Here is a 16,800-nt window from a genome sequence, read left to right as displayed (position 1 = left end):
TATCACACCTATACTCATTTACGTATAAGAAAAATGAGATCCAGAGAAGTGAGTTGCCCAAGATCACACAACTGCTTATGTTTTGGGGCCAGCAGTTGAACCCACATCAAAAATACTTATAATTGCAGAAGATGGCATAAAGTAGGTAACGCTAAGTTTAGAAGGTGCACCCAAAGAATAAAACAAACTTGATCGGGCCCTCCTCCTCCAGCACTCAAAGAAAGGAACAATGGCTCTGGAGCTACCAAGGGGCAGCTTTATGGGAATCGGGAGCATGGCTCTCTGCACATAGGAGCTCCACATGCTTGACAGTATTTTCTGTTGATGAATCCAGCTTTGTAGGCATTTTCATCTATTTTAACTTGATGCCAACATTTGCATGATTTCAGAACATCCTTTTCAATTCTTCCTATGGGGACACTGGCACCTGGAAAAAAAGACTGATGAGGACAGGTGTGAAAACAGAAGCTATAACATATTTAGCTTCTCCCAGGCACAGATGCTATCTTTATCCAGTGTCTCACTGGAACATGTCTAGGGTAATAGGGCCCAGAGACCCTACTCTTTCTAATCCCTACTAGTTTCAGGGACTCATTGGGCCTTTTCTCTAACATATTTTTCCCGCAATGGCTTAACAGGCTCAACTCAAACTGCAGTTATAATGTAACTCGTTTTTCCAGTTTTCTTTAATTACTCAGAGCTTCTACTCAGCAAGTGCTGGCTTATGCATCCATCAGAAATGGTTAGAATTATAGTCCATGCTCAAGGGAGACTGAGGATTTGTTGGGCCAAGGTAAAGATTTAATTAGTTAGGCTTTCAGACTTACTATAAATAGCTCATGATCCCCATCCCCTAGGGCTTAGGAAACAACAATCTAGGAATACCTGTTAAAGAGAATATCTTAAAGAGAAAGGAACACAAAATGTAGCACAGTCACATAATATTATCGTTCGGTCTTTAAAAAGGAAATTCTAACATATACTACAGCATGGATCAATCTTGAGGACATTATGCTAAGTGAAACAAGCCAGTCACAAAAAGACAAATACTACATGATCCCACTTACATGAGGTCCATATGGGCAGGGGCAGGGAGAAGGAGTTATTGTTTAATTTGTGGAGTTTCAGTTTGGTGATGGTTGCACAACATGAATGTACTTAGTATCACTGAATTATATACTTAAAACCGGTTCAGATGGTAAATTCTGTGATGTGTATTTTACAATTAAACAAACAAAAAAAAGAACAGCTTGGACACTACGATTCTCAGCTACGTATGAGCGTTGTATCATCCATCAGAGCCCAAAGCAGCTACATAATAGATGTTGTACATCTTTATGCCCAACCCCCCGTTTTCCTTCTGCTGAATGCAGCATCTCCCTGTTCTGCCACTGAAACTAGCATCTTATAAATCACTAGCTCAGAAAATTCAGTGACTTTCAGCTAGTAGTCCACTGGAGACCATGGCTAGGCAGATGGGTGCAGCAAAGAGAATGCACCCCTCACAACCAAACAGCTCCCCCATGTGGCTGCAGCATCTCCCCCAGAGAAAAAGGCCCCTCTGGACAGAGGGACAGATTTCTTTTTCAAATTAAAGGCATAATTTTTAGCTATAATTGGTACCATCAAATTCGATATCAGGGAAAAAATCCATTATGGATACCATCATCTTTAATTTCTTCCGAATGAAATTGAGACATTTTTCCCTGCATTTCAAAAATGAAGACACCTGTTTCATGTAATAAGCAATTCACAGGATCCAAGAAAACCAGTTTCTCATTAATTTTTTCCCAATAAAATGCCATTTGTTAGAATTTACAAGAGCTCACTTACCAATATATTTCCCTAGGAAATCTTTTTTAAAGATACATATTCTCATCATTTAAATTTGACACTTTGAATCTAAAAGTACTTTACAGCTAGGATTTTAAAGAACACTTAAGAAACTTCCTAACTGTTCAGACTTTTTCTCAAAAATAGGCTTAGTGTATGAAAAAGATGTTTCTAAAATTATCTGTTTTAACTATTAATAATACACCTCTTTATCATTTTGTGACTCTGTTGGACAACTAGGACACTTCCCAGGGAATGCCCTCTCTTGTCAGAAATTCTGGCTTGGAGTTGTGGCTGCAGTACGCTACCTTTGAGCAATTCTTAGTATTTCCTAGGGCCTACCAGAAACTGAATCTTTATACCCAGTATGGCAACATAAGCTAAGTGAAACTTAAGTTTTATTTCTGGTTAGAATTATATCAACTCAGTGCAGAAATGCTAGTATCTCACTCTCATTAGATAAGTCTTACCACATTTTGAGAAATCCAATTTATCAAATGAATTCTCTCAAAAAGGGTTTAACAATAAGAGGTAGATGAATGGAAATCCCTGGTCTACACTCATAAAATTAAGAACTGAGAAAAAAGAGGCAAAATATAATCTATGGCCTTAAAGACAAAAGAAGAGACTGCGACAACATTTCATCCAATATCTCTGGTTTCCTGTTTGATTGTTCTCTTGAGTACTAGCTGCCTTTGGACACAGAACTGTCTGATGGAGTCAGAGACACACTCCTTGATAACCACAGAATACCCAAAAGGACAATCACCAGGGCAGAAATACCTAGAAGAAAACAAGCCAAGGGCAATTACAGAATCTTGGACTTGAATAACCACATGGTCATGTGAGGAACTGTCAATCCAACAAAAAACTCAATATTCACAAGACATATTTTCTACATATTTACTTACAAATCTAAAGGCAGAAAGACTAAGGGCCCTAGCAGTGAGGCATCAATGATCAGACTCGGTATAAGTGAATTAAAAAGTTTATTAGCCATAGAAAAAAACTGATTCCTCAAAATCAATTATTGATAAATCCCCTGTAAAACAGCAAGCTTACAGAAAATTTCTCTCATGAACAGATAGTCACTATACTTTTGGTCCAAGAAATGTTGGGTTTTTTCCTCCTTCTTCAGATGACAGATGGATGTAACTGAATCTACGAACGAGTGTACTTGCCCCAAATGTGCAACATAAATACAGAAGCGATGAACAGAAGACTCATAACCAATACTGGAACAGGGCCACTAGAAATAAGAAGAGAAAGCATGCTTACTTTTAGTAATAATATATTATTAGGTCTGCAATACTAAAGATTACCTAGGGGAAAAGTAGAGGTAAGGTGGGCAGCACTCAAGGTTCATCCAGAAACATTATTTATATCATTTAAAAAATTCCTAAAATTATTATTGTGGATATTTTGAGCATGTGATGATGGCATTGCAATTGTGTTTAGAAAGGACGAGCCCTTATTTTTTAGTAAAACATATCAAAATATATACAAATGAAATGATCTGATGTCTTGGAGACATTAATCTAATTTCAAGTATTTGTTGTATTCTCAAATAAAAAGAAAAGTCTTTCAGTGCAAATGAACCAATTACCAAACTTTTCTTTTTCAAATTAAGATTTATTTAAAGACAACCTTCTGAATAAGACCTAGTATTTGCTAGCACACCAAGATGACTATAGTAAAAAATAATTTGTGTATTGTAAAATAACTAACAGTATAATTGGATTATTTATAACACAAAGGATAAATGCTTAAGGTAATGGATACCCCATGCACCCTGATGTGATTATTACACATTGTATGTCTGTATCAAAATACCTCACATAACCCATAAATATATACACCTGTATGCCCATAAAAATTAAAAGACAACCTTCTTGAGAAGGGTTTAAAATGAGTCCCCTGAAGAGCAAGGGGCTTCAAATGTTCTCTCTGAGGCTGGGTACAGTGTCTCAAGCCTATAATCACAGCACCTTGAGAGGCTGAGGCCAGGAGTTAGAAACCAGCCTGGGCAACACAGCGAGATTCTGCTTGTACAAAAAATTAGCCAGGCATGATTGTGCACACCTGTAGTCCCAACTACTCAGGACTAATTAACTAATCCAAATTTATCCAATTTTGTCTCCTGGAGTAAAGATCACTTGAGCCCAGGAATTCAAGACTACAATGAGCTATGATCACGCCATTGCACTCCAGCCTGGGTGACAGAGCAAAACCCTATCCCTAAAGGAGAAAAAAAAATCCTCTCTGAAATACTCAAACTACCTCCACCAAAGACCAAAAGGTTGGCAGTCAGGACATCCCCACCTCACATATCCCCAACCCCAAGAATTACTTCCTAGATATATTCTTATGTTATCATATAAGTCTCCAATATAAGAGGAAACGAGAAATCCAGGGAAGGTTTTGTAAACTAAATTTGTGATCCAAGTCAAGATGCTGGTTAAATTAAATAAAACTACTCCAAATTAATTCAATTTTGTCTTTTTTTTTTTTTTTTTTACCCAGATGGACAATATGCAAAGAGCATAGGACTTAATCAGAATATCCGGTTCCTCCTCTTGCTGTGTGTCTTTGAGCATGTCACTTTGCCTCTCTGAACCTGAGGTCCTTATCTACAAAATGGTAACATCTCTCACCTCCCTGGATTGCTGGGCAGATCAAATTAGACAACAGACATTGAAAAGTACCAAGTGCTATGTAAATGAGAGTTGCTGTTATTATTTCTAAACCTCATCCACCAAGTTTATTCAGGAAACAGTTGCAAGCAGTGGTGTTCTAGAACCTAACAGAAATCCGTGGGATCAGATCTATCACATAGTACCAGAAACCCTGAGCAAGGCATGGGGATAGGGGTCCCTGGATACCCATTTCCCATCACCTAACGAGCACTCCAAAGCCTAACAACTTGGAAAGTGGTATTATATGTTCACCCTCCTGAGTCTACTCACCAACCACCAAAGGCAAGGAGGCCAAGGAACTCCTGGTAACACAGCCTAATGGGAAAACCTCCATCAGGTTGTAATAGTATCAGCTTATGCCTTCAGGAGAACTTTGAAAAATCACCCAATTCCTATTCAAATGATTACTCCTATTTCTCAGTATGGGGCAAGAACACTAAATGAAGAGCAATTTCATCTAATTAAGCAGTTTTCCCTCCAGTTCTCTCTGTTCTCATCATTTATTTTGACATAGCTCCATGAAGAACTTCCCTTCCCTTCCCTCATGAAGAGATGTCATTCCTGGCCCTACGCTGCCTAATCGGTTGATAAACAGGCAAACCAAACCCAGCCCGCCTGGCACAAATGAGGCTGTTATGTACACTAAATCCTGGCACAAATGAGGCTGTTGTGTACAGTAAATCTCATCAAAGCAAGCACCACTGGTGACAGAGACAGAGCGCTGCCACTGCTGCCCTGCTGCCACTGGACAGAAACACAAGGACTGTTCCTAAGACTTACACTTTGAGCCCAGGTGAATCTTCTGTGTAGAATCGCCACATCCCCCCGGTGCCTGCCGAGGTCGTGCGGCCTGCACTCCTTGTCCCACAGCTGGCATTTTTCCTGAAAGAGAGGAAAATGTTACAAATGGCCTTTTCTGGAAATTCTTAGAATAGCATTATAACATATGCTACCATTATTATACTGTTAAGGAACAAAAAAAAACAAAAACAAAAAACTTTCTTTGCTAGACTCCACCCAAATTCCTGCTTTTACTCCTTTGATCATGAAAACCACAATGAACTAAGTGCCTACCTGATGCCAATGCATACAATAACCCTGAAAAGCAGTCACGATTTTTCCATTTTATAAATGAGGCAAATTGGTCTCAGAAAAAGTTAAGCAAAGTACCTAAGACCCTGCAGCCAACAGGTGGCTGAGCTGGGACATGAACCTAGCTCTGACCCTGGAGCCCATCTGCATGCCCAAAACATCCAGCTGCCTCATATGGACAAAGCATTTCACTTTCTCCTCACATGCATTTTTCACGAAGCCACATAACAAATCCCTGTTTTAAAATGCCCTGAATCCATACAAGCTGATCTTAAAATGGCTACTTCAAAAGAGGTATTTTAAAATTAGTATATTTACTGCAAAGAGACAAAAACTTTAAGCTTTAATTACATCCAGGTCCCAAGAGAGAGTATGGGGCACTTTATAAAAAATTACTTTGTTATGTGTTGTCACTAGTTTTTTGTTTTGTTTTGTTTTGTTTTTTTGAGATGGAGTTTCACTCTGTCGCCCAGGCTGGAGTGCAGTAGTGCAATCTTGGCTCACTGCAACCTCTGCCTCCTGGGTTCAAGCGATTCTTCTGCCTCAGCCTCCTGAGTAGCTGGGATTACAGGCACGCACCACCACGCCCAGCTAATTTTTGTATTTTTAGTATAGACAGCTTTTTCACCATATTGGCCAGGCTGGTCTTGAACTCCTGACCTCATGATCCGCCCACTACGGCCTCCCAAAGTGCTGGGATTACAGGTGCGAGCCATCGCACCTAGCCGTGTTTTCACTACTTTAATATAGTGACCACAGATCTTGCAGAGAGAGGTAGAATGTAAAAAAATGCAGAGAACACCCAACCAAAACGTGTCTCTCACAAGGGGATCAAGGCTTGTAAGATACACTATGTGACACACGCAGCCCTGGCAAACAGAAGCAGTCTAGCAGCACTTAGGACTCCGCTGACCAGGAATAGGCCCAAGGAATTCTTTCTCTCCTCTTTGGGAGAAGCCCTCAGTCACCGGAGAATCCGACGCAGCAACTACCCTTCCATGCAGTACTTCCCCAACCCCGGCTGTTCATCGCTTCCCATGTTGGAGTGATACAATATGAGGGTAAGCGGCAAGTGGCGAGAAGTCACAAGCAATCTTCTTCAGCTCATGTATCAACAACTCAGAAGTCCTACAAGGGAGGAGAGAGGGGAAGCCTGTCTCATTGCTGCCTGCACCATTCAGCATCAAATCCCGGTATACCCTCCCTCAAAATCTCCTTCCACTATCTACGGGCCGATGATTCTCGATTTTTGAAAAAGGGAAGGGCATATAGGGAAGAGAACAGAAGTGAAAACCCTACCCCTACCATCTCTTCTTGCTTTCCTCCCCATTCTGGTCCTCATGCCCACTTTACCCAACCACGGTCTTTACTCCACACTCTGAATGCAGGAAGCACCGTCTACAGCTCAGGGAGCCTGCCCTGCTACATGACGGAGTGGGAGAGTGCAGTCCTGGTTCTAACAGGAAGAGCTGTGATCATGCCCGAACTCTGAAAGCAATCAGTGTCAAACCATGAGTTAGGTCTATTGTACTACAAAGATTGTATTTCAGATACATTAATTATGGACTACGTGGTATCCTGGGAACTTCAAAACTTCACTGTGTGACCATTTCTACGGGAAAACTGATTGTAAATGGCAAAACATAACTGTACAGGGATTTACAGAAAAATTCATGCCCTTAGAAAAGGTTTCACACACAGATACATGTCATTTCATCTGTGGGGTATGCAGCTGAAATTTTCCTCCTTGTTCGCTGAAAAGGATTTTAACCTAGAAGATAAACTCATTGTGAACATATTATAGTAAGTCATGGACTGAGCCAGGACTTGGACCCATGTACTTCCTACTATTCCCACAATCTCCCACCTCCAGTTCCTGACTTCAAAGTTTCCTGGAATTACAGGAGCCCCAGAGGTATCAGTCTGGCTTCTCTTAAGCTTTCTTATTTCTGCTGGCACATGGAACACAGAAGAGTATTTGAAAACCAGGGCCCCTAGAAATACTAAAGTGTACTCAAAATACCTCCCATTCCCTAGGGGAAGCTAGGTAAAGGTTAATAAAGCATACTTGAATCTCTCAAATTTGTATCTGGGGGCTATTTTACCCTTTCTTTCTGGTCACTGTATAACTGCCTCTCCCTTCTATACCTCAACACAATGGTTTTCATAACTAACCAGTTACACACTTTGTTCTAACATGGTGCTTCTGTCTGCTCCTCAAAGCCAAGCTTATTGACCTCAGAATCTTCATACTTACCCACTCTTTTTGCCTAGGAAGCCTACTCATCCCCAAACCATTGTGTGATTTGCTCTCTTGCTTCTTTCAGGTATCTACTCAGGTATTACCTACTGTGAACATCCTGTCTAAAACAACTACCTACCTTCACCCTATCCCCACCGCTCTCTATCCCCCACCCAGCTTTATCTTCATAGCCTTTATTGCCTGAAATTACATTGTCTTATTTTCCTTGTTTTTGATCTCCCACAGTGGAATACAAGGTTCATGAGTCCAAACCTTGCCTATCTTGTTCACAGACCCATCTTCGGAGATGAAACAGCATTTGGCATGTAGTAGACCTCAATACCTTGACGTCTATACATTGGTGGCTATTCCGCCATCTTAATATCCCTGATTCCCATTAATCCTGCTAGAACAATATGTGGCGCTTCACAGCTTTACAGTTTATAAAGCATTATTGCTCCTCACAGCAAGTTCGTTTTCATTGTATTTAGGAGAGCAAGAACACCAACTCCGGCCTGAGCTTAAACTTAATAACATTTCTCCTCCAAGGTAGTATCTATTACCTCATCAAGCATGGAGAATGCAACTCTGCAGACAACATAATCCAAAGCACTATTATGAATCATTAACTTCCAATGTTTTCTCAAAGACTTATAAAGCAAGGATATTCTTACACAACCAATACTTACTACATTATACTTATGAAATGATACTTAATCACTACCAAAATTCTGGAAGGAAACACTGTCAGGTCTCTCAATCCATACAACCACGGTCTTTCTAGTTACACTCGCTCTATCACACTGAATCCTAAAAGATGACACACCAACACCCACAACTTGAAAAACTGCATCTGTCTTCAAATGTTTAAGTTCTCCATTTCACTTGTGCATCAGTTATTTCATTTTTACTATTAAATAAATAATTCCATTATCATATGTACATTTGATAAATATGTGCTTTTTCTTTTATTTCCTTACAAATTCTCGGATGGCCAAACTTCCCTGCCACAGTATTACCAATTCTCATTAAGCAGAACCATTCCCAAGGAACCGCACCCACAGGGCATGTTTTCCATTCCTGCACAATCTCTGAAACGCAGGGTGGGAAGGGGACAGCACTCAAAGCCCATATAAGTTAAACCACAGCCTGATACACTCCTCTTGAACATCCCAGTGACAGGGAACTCACAATCATTCAGGATAATTTTACATTTCTGATAGTTCTATTAGAATTTCTTTGTTCTGATGTGAAATACTTCATGTAAGTTCAAATCATCAGTTTTAGATTTACCTATTGCAGTCAACAAATGTCACATCCCTCTTCACATCCTTAAGAAGTTTCCATGCATGCGGTCAAGATCTTTTCCTTCCTAGATAAAACCCCACTAGCTCCTTCAAAAATCCCAAAACAACATGGTTGCTTGATTCCTTCCTGCAGTCATTATTTATTGTGTCATGCCTTATGGTGGGTGCTGGGGACAGAAAAGACTTGAACAGGTTCTCTGTTAAAAGTCTAATGAAGGAGATAGACATGGAAACATCACTGGTCTTACAATGATATGAACAAAATGTTATGTGAGCAAAAGGGAAAACTAGTAGCTACTGCTGCTTACAGTCAGAGAAGGCCTCAAGAGGAAATAACCCCTGAGCTTAGTCTTGGAAAATAAAGAGAAATTTGCCTTGAGGTGAGGGAGAAAGTTTGTGAATTCAGAAAACAGTAATGAGTTCATGAGTGCTGGATCAGCAAAGAAAGATTAGGCTGAAGGCCGGGCGCGGTGGCTCACGCCTGTAATTTCAGCACTTTGGGAGACCGAGGTGGGAGGATTATGAGGTCAGGAGATCGAGACCATCCTGGCTAACACGGTGAAACCCCATCTCTACTAAAAATACAAAAAATTAGCCGGGCGTGGTGGCATGTGCCTTTAGCCCCAGCTACTCAGGAGGCTGAGGCAGGAGAATCGCTTGAACTCTGGAGGTGGAGGTTGCAGTGAGCCGAAATCATGCCTCTGATCTCCAGCCTGGGCAACAGTGCGAGACTCCGTCTCAAAAAAAAAAAAAAAAAGGTTAGGGTGAAATGACCACTAAGAGCTTTGGTATCCCCCGGCTTTTTTTTTTTTTTTTTTTTTTTTTTTTTTTTTAGTTCAGCAACAAGAAAGTAACAGAAACTACGCAGAAGAGTAACAGCAGGGTGAACGATGGATTGGAAGGAAACAGGCTGAGGAGAAAGGTTAAGTAGCAAATGCAGGGCAGTAGGAAGGGAGAAGGAAAGAGCTTATGAGAAGGCTTTCAAGTACAGTTTAAAGTCTGGCATATGACTGGATAGAGAGAGAGCATAAGAAAAATCCAAGATGACGCTGACGTTTCTGGCTCCGAGTAAATGAGTGTACAACAGTGCCATATGGAAGTAAGGAGATATAATTGAGAGTGAGAGAGCTGAGCTGAAAAGAGACTAAGTTTTGTGTAGGACGAGTTATCTGTAGGACAGATTGCTTATGGGGCCTCCAGATGGAAATATGACTGCAAACCTCAGGTCCAGAGACACCAGTTTAATGACATCGGTTTTCTCAAAGTTATCTCTGACTCTATTCCAGTTTGTTAACTTTCCTTTTTTAAGAGTGGTGCCCTAAACTGAGCAACGAGAAGAAAATGTCGCCTTCCTCCCAAAAGGCCTTTACTCCCATGGCCACGTCACTAGAAGCTCATTTTGCCCCTGTCAATCTTCATATATTAGGGTCTCCACCCCAGAACCAGCGAGTTCCTGGGTCCTATCTCCGACTCTGCAATCGAACGAACTGCAGGGTTCCTTACCTCTGCCGGACAGTGGATCCCGCCGCCCGGGCGGCCACGGCTTTGCTGGGAGAGCGCCCTGAGGATCCCACGTTAGTACCACTGGGGGTCGGACCAGGCTGTAGTGGGAGACAAGTAGACAGACGGGTGAGCGCGGCCCCCAAAACCCCGGCCTAGACACCCGCACCCGAGGCTGGGGGAAGCAAGGGAGCTGCAGAGGAAAGGCACGGCGCAAAGCAGGAGGAGTCAGGGCTCCTGGAAGAGGCGGAGATCATGGAAGGGCCGCCATACCATGCTGGAGATACCGGTGGCAAGCAGCTGACGCGGACGGAAGGAAAGTTGCGGAGACGCCGAAGGACCGGCAGCTGGCGAGACTGGCTCAGGCCCCGCCCCCGGACTTGCAGGCAAGGTCCTCGCTGACTCCAGGGACGTCGGGGTCGTCTCAAGATATGCCTGTAGATAGTCTGCTACAGATAACTTAGTTACCTGCTGTGTGGGAAGTAGATACCTCCAGCCTCCTTCCTTTGGATCAAACGTCCTTCATAGAGTCCAATCCCTACCGAAGGAAAAATATAACCAGGGTCAGACAAGCTATTTTCTCAGGCAGTTACTAGGCTCTCACAGATTTGCGCTGATGTGGCCTAACTGACGCACGTACGGCAGGGCGGGGTCGGCCCGCAGTGGCCAGCTGGGAGCTAAGGGGTGGAGCTTGCGCAGAAGACGCCTCAGGGTGCGGGGAGCAGTTGCGGCTCTAGGGCAATGGCGGAGGAGCAGGCCCGGCAACGGGACCTGGTTCCCAAGCCGTCGGTGCTGTTCCTGCACCCAGACCTCGGCGTAGGAGGCGCTGAGCGTCTGGTGTTGGACGCGGCGTTGGCGCTGCAGGCGCGCGGGTGTAACGTGAAGATCTGGACAGCGCACTACGACCCGGGCCACTGCTTCGCCGAGAGCCGCGAACTACCGGTGCACTGTGCCGGAGACTGGCTGCCGCGCGGCCTGGGCTGGGGCGGCCACGGCGCCGCCGTCTGCGCCTACGTGCGCATGGTCTTCCTGGCGCTCTACGTGCTGTTCCTCGCCGACGAGGAGTTCGACGTGGTAGTGTGCGACCAGGTGAGGCGGCCGCGGGGCCGGCTGCGCGAGTGCGGACCTCGCCGTGGAGGGCGGCCGCGGGCATGACCCCTGAGAGAGGACCTTGCCTGTCTGCAGTTTGGAAAGATCGGAACTGACCTGGAGAAGTCAGGGCTGGGAGCGAGCCTGTGGTCCCCTAACTTTAGTGTTAGAGATTTTTAAAGTTGCAGATTGCTAGGGTTTCACCCTCCAGGAAGTTTTCATCCAGGAGCCATGAGGTGGGGCCCAGAAATCTGCATTTTAACTCGGTCATAGGGTGATTTGGATGCAGCTAGTCCTTGGGGCTCGCTGTGAGAAACGCTGTTATTCGAAGTCAGCTTCAGTCACCTTTTACTAATGAGTAACTCGCGTGTTGTCTTACCTCTTATCTGTTATTTTTGTTGACTCTCCTTTCAGGCCATTTGCATCCCGCTGTCCTTGTGTTCGGAGCCAGGCCACACCGTCCTCAGCAGTGTCATGTGTTAAAAACACCAAGCTGAATATATCATACTCCTATTAAAACTTGTACATGGCTCCCCATTGGTTTTTGGAAAAAAGTTCAAGCTTTTTACCTTGGTCAATAATGTCCACCTGGATCTGCCCTGTAGCTATTCTCGACTCTTTCCTTTATGCATTTTTCCCATCCTAAAAAAGATGACTTTAAAAAGTAACATTTACTCGACTAAACATTTACTCGACTAAAAAAATAGAAGGATGTAACCTAAAAGCCCCATCCTATTCTACTCCCTGAAGATAGCCACCGTTAAGTTTCTCTTGTATTTTTTCAGAAGTTGTGGTGACACCAGCCTGTCTCTTTTCGTAGGCATATCTTCTTATTGGTACATAATTGGTATTATGACATACCTACTCTTAGGCATCTTCCTTCTTTTTCAACAAAAATTTATTTATTTATTTATTTAGAGACAGAGTTGCTCTGTCTTCCAGGCTGGAGTGCAATGGCGCGATCTCGGCTCACTGCAACCTCCTCCTCCGGAGTAGCTGGGATTACAGCCGCGCGCCCTATGCCCGGCTAATTTTTTTCTATTTTTAGTAGAGATGGGGTTTCACCATGTTGGCCAGGCTGGTCTCGAACTCCTTACCTCGTGATCCGCCCACTTCGGCCTCTCAAAGTGCTGGGATTACAAGCATGAGCCACCGTGCCCAGCCGGGACATTCTTATGTATCAATATTAGAGATTCACTTCATTCTTCATAGTGGCCAGAAAATCCACTTTTGTTTAAGTGTGTCATAATTAAACATTCTTCTTAAAGGACACTAATGCTGTGACTAGTTTTTTTGTGAATACATCAGTGTTATTATGAACATCCTTTTCTTTTTTTTTATTTTTTTGTACTTCTGCAAATACATCCTTTGAGGAAATTCCTAAAGTTAGTGTGTCTAAAAGTTGTTAATTTTAAATATTAACAGCTACTGCCAAGTTTATCTACCAAAGAGGCCGTGTCACTTTACTGCCCAACAATATATGATCCATGCTTTTGTCTGCCTTGGATATTAAAATTAACCATTTTAATCTTTGCCAAACTGATAGGTGCAAATGGCATCACGTTTGTATTTGTGTTTCTTTAATTGTGACTCCTGAGTTACTTTTCATCATCCTTGTTTGCATGGAAGCTTTCTTTTTAAGTAATATGGACATTTACCAAACATCCTGCATGTGTCAGTAGGCATGAGGCAGCTGAGACTATAGTGGGTAGAGGAAAAATATTGACTTGGAAATAGGCATCCTGGATTCAAGTTCTGTTATCTACTGCTTTAATTAAGTGGCTTTGAATAAATTGCACATTATGCCTAAAGTTACCTTCTTCAGGTGTTAAGTTAGCTGAGACTAAAATGACTTGTAAAGATTACCCAACAAGAAAGTCTGTAGTAATGCCAGCATGTAGTTCATGCTCAATGATGACTAGCTTTAATATTTATTGAGCACATACTGTGTGCTAAACTCCATGTGTTTTGCATATATCAGTGCATTTAGTCATCACAAAAATTATATGGGTTTTTTGAACTATAATTGTCACCATGTTACAGATGAGGAAACTAAGGCCCAGAGTGGGATAAATTACTTGATCGTGGCCACACAATTAGTAGAGCTGAGATTCAAACCCTGGCAGTCTTGAATCTAGAGCTTGTGCTCTCAACTACTGTAGTTCATTCATTCATTTCCTTAGGAGGAGAAAGATCTAGAGCGGCACTGTTCAGTATGGTAGCCACTAGCCACATGTGGCTGTTGAGCACTTGAAATGTGGCTAGTCTAAACTGAGATGCGCTAAAGTTAAAATACAAACTGATTTTGAAGATTTAACGTGAAATATATGTATATATAAAGTATCTCATTAATACTGTTTAGTATTGATTACATTTTGAAATGATAATGTTTTGGGTAAATAATATGTTAAAATTAGTTTCACCCTTGAAAACATTTTTAATATTACTAGATTTCTATTAGACAGCACTATTCAAGAGGAAACCACTGGACTTGAAGCTTTAAATATTTAGCACACATCTAGCAAACGTCTCTAGCCTTCTGTACACCAGGCATATGGTACTGGCTGAGAGTCTTGGGGAACAAAACAGAAGTAGACATTTCCTATGAGGAGCCCACAGACTAGCATGCAGGGTGGGTGTCTGTGTTTTTGGTTTGGTGGAAGTTGAGTTGACCGCTTTATCTGCTGTTGATTTTTGCTTTGGCTAGGTGTCTGCCTGTATTCCAGTGTTCAGGCTGGCTAGACGGCGGAAGAAGATCCTGTTTTACTGTCACTTCCCAGATCTGCTTCTCACCAAGAGAGATTCTTTTCTTAAACGGTTATACAGGGCCCCGATTGACTGGATAGAGGAATACACCACAGGCATGGCAGACTGCATCTTAGTCAACAGCCAGTTCACTGCTGCTGTTTTTAAGAAAACATTCAAGACCCTGTCTCACATAGACCCTGATGTCCTCTATCCATCTCTAAATGTCACCAGCTTTGATTCAGTTGTTCCTGAAAAGCTTGATGACCTAGTCCCCAAGGGGAAAAAATTCCTGCTGCTCTCTATCAACAGATACGAAAGGAAGAAAAATCTGACTTTGGCATTGGAAGCCCTAGTACAGCTGCGTGGAAGATTGACATCCCAAGATTGGGAGAGGGTTCATCTGATCATGGCAGGTGGTTATGACGAGAGAGTCCTGGAGAATGTGGAACATTACCAGGAATTGAAGCAAATGGTCCAACAGTCTGACCTTGGCCAGTATGTGACCTTCTTGAGGTCTTTCTCAGACAAACAGAAAATCTCCCTCCTCCACAGCTGCACGTGTGTGCTTTACACACCAAGCAATGAGCACTTTGGCATTGTCCCTCTGGAAGCCATGTACATGCAGTGCCCAGTCATTGCTGTTAATTCTGGGGGACCCTTGGAGTCCATTGACCACAGTGTCACAGGGTTTCTGTGTGAGCCTGACCCAGTGCACTTCTCAGAAGCAATAGAAAAGTTCATCCGTGAACCTTCCTTAAAAGCCACCATGGGCCTGGCTGGAAGAGCCAAGGTGAAGGAAAAATTTTCCCCTGAAGCATTTACAGAACAGCTCTACCAATATGTTACCAAACTGCTGGTATAATCAGATTCTTTTTAAGATCTTTATGCTGTGTTCATTAATGTTACTTTTATGGATTGTGGACCCAGTTTTGAAACCAAAAAAGAAACCTAGAATCTAATGCAGAAGAGATCTTTTAAAAAATAAATTTGAGTCTTGAATCTGAGCCACTTTCCTATATACCACACCTCCTTGTCCACTTTTCAGAAAAACAATGTCTCTTATGCTATAATCATTCCACATTTTGCCAGTGTTAAGTTACAAATGTATAATTCCATGTTCAGCAGAGTATTTTAATTATATTTTCTTGGGATTATTGCTATTCTGTCTATAAATTTTGAATGATACTGTGCCTTAATTGGTTTTGATAGTTTAAGTGTGTATCATCAAAGTTGATTAATTTGGCTTCATAGTATAATGAGAACAGGGCTACTGTAGTTCCCATCCACTGAAGTGTTCACTGTCATCTGTTAGGGAATTTTTGTTCGTCATGTCTTTGCCCAGATCCGTAGCGAGAGTGCTCTGTATTTTTTTAAGATAATTTGTATTTTTGCACACTAAGATGTAATAAAAGATGTTTATCATGAAAAAGAATATTAGATTTTGGTCTCTATAATCTATTTTGGTATTGTTATGAACATGGATATGACAACCAAACTGGAAATCAGCACACTAGGGTAAAGTGAATACTGAAGAATATTGTCACACATGTGTTGTGCACCTTGTTTAGGGCTTATTTCTTAATATCATCCAGGTCATTAGTTTTGCTAATATTTGTGTTGTCTTGACCAAGCTCCTACTAAGTACAGGACACAAATGTTTTTTTATCTTCCAAGGCCTGGCTCAAATGCCACTGCTGCAAAGCTTTCTTTGACTTTCTGGCCACCCCCCAAACCAGAAGTGATCTTCCCCCTCCATATACTCTAGCCTTTTCATGACACTAACTTATAGTTCACTGTTTACCTGTTGGTGTAACAGCAAATTATAAATAGTAGTTTTCAACATACTTCTAAGGCTAAATTCATTTCCAAGAGTAGCAAAGCTTACTAGCCAAAGGCTCCACATTTATCAACTCTTAAAAGCTAGACTTGAGAGAGCCTCATAGCCTATATGATTTTGAGTAAATGAATTTCTGTACCTCAGCTTCTTCATCTGCAAAGTGAGATAATTGTACTATTCTACTTTCCTCATAGTGCGGTTGTATACAGAGTGTGATAATAATTACAAAGTACTTAATACTTGGCATGTAGTATATATATTAGCTATTAGTATTTTGCAATTTGGGGATATTGAAAATTAGAAGTTGCATGTTGGTTCATGCTGCACTACCATATTGTTCTTTTGGGGCTCTTCAATGGGTGAAATTCCATTTTACAGTTTATCATGTACATCTGTGTCACAGGAGTATTTTGGCAAAATGATTCTGTACCAAAAAGGAGTACTATAAAATGAGGG

General features: G+C 42.0%; 2 protein-coding genes and 1 long non-coding RNA gene across 3 annotated transcripts; 2 read left to right on the top strand and 1 right to left on the bottom strand.

The window, feature by feature from the left end:
• Positions 1-2,805: 2,805 nt before the first annotated feature.
• LOC105477213 (SEC61 translocon subunit beta) lies at positions 2,806-11,447 on the bottom strand. The gene is made up of 5 exons (XM_011733624.2): positions 11,311-11,447; positions 10,944-11,208; positions 10,674-10,771; positions 5,310-5,411; positions 2,806-3,082 (listed from the first exon to the last, which is right to left on the bottom strand). Exons 2-5 carry the CDS (start codon positions 10,944-10,946, stop codon positions 2,995-2,997), a joined length of 291 nt encoding a protein of 96 aa, XP_011731926.1. The 5' UTR covers positions 10,947-11,208; positions 11,311-11,447; the 3' UTR covers positions 2,806-2,994.
• On the top strand, positions 11,412-15,939 carry LOC105477214 (ALG2 alpha-1,3/1,6-mannosyltransferase). Its single transcript, XM_011733625.3, has 2 exons — positions 11,412-11,759; positions 14,467-15,939. Exons 1-2 carry the CDS (start codon positions 11,412-11,414, stop codon positions 15,367-15,369), a joined length of 1,251 nt encoding a protein of 416 aa, XP_011731927.1. The 3' UTR covers positions 15,370-15,939.
• Positions 11,770-12,282, top strand: LOC139358175 (uncharacterized). Its single transcript, XR_011612728.1, has 2 exons — positions 11,770-11,995; positions 12,174-12,282. It is a non-coding gene; the product is annotated as an uncharacterized lncRNA (long non-coding RNA).
• Positions 15,940-16,800: the final 861 nt, after the last annotated feature.

Source organism: Macaca nemestrina, chromosome 14 (assembly GCF_043159975.1).
Source record: "Macaca nemestrina isolate mMacNem1 chromosome 14, mMacNem.hap1, whole genome shotgun sequence".
In the NCBI taxonomy this organism is placed as follows: Eukaryota; Metazoa; Chordata; class Mammalia; order Primates; family Cercopithecidae; genus Macaca; species Macaca nemestrina.
This window is presented reverse-complemented; position numbering and strand designations above follow the sequence as displayed.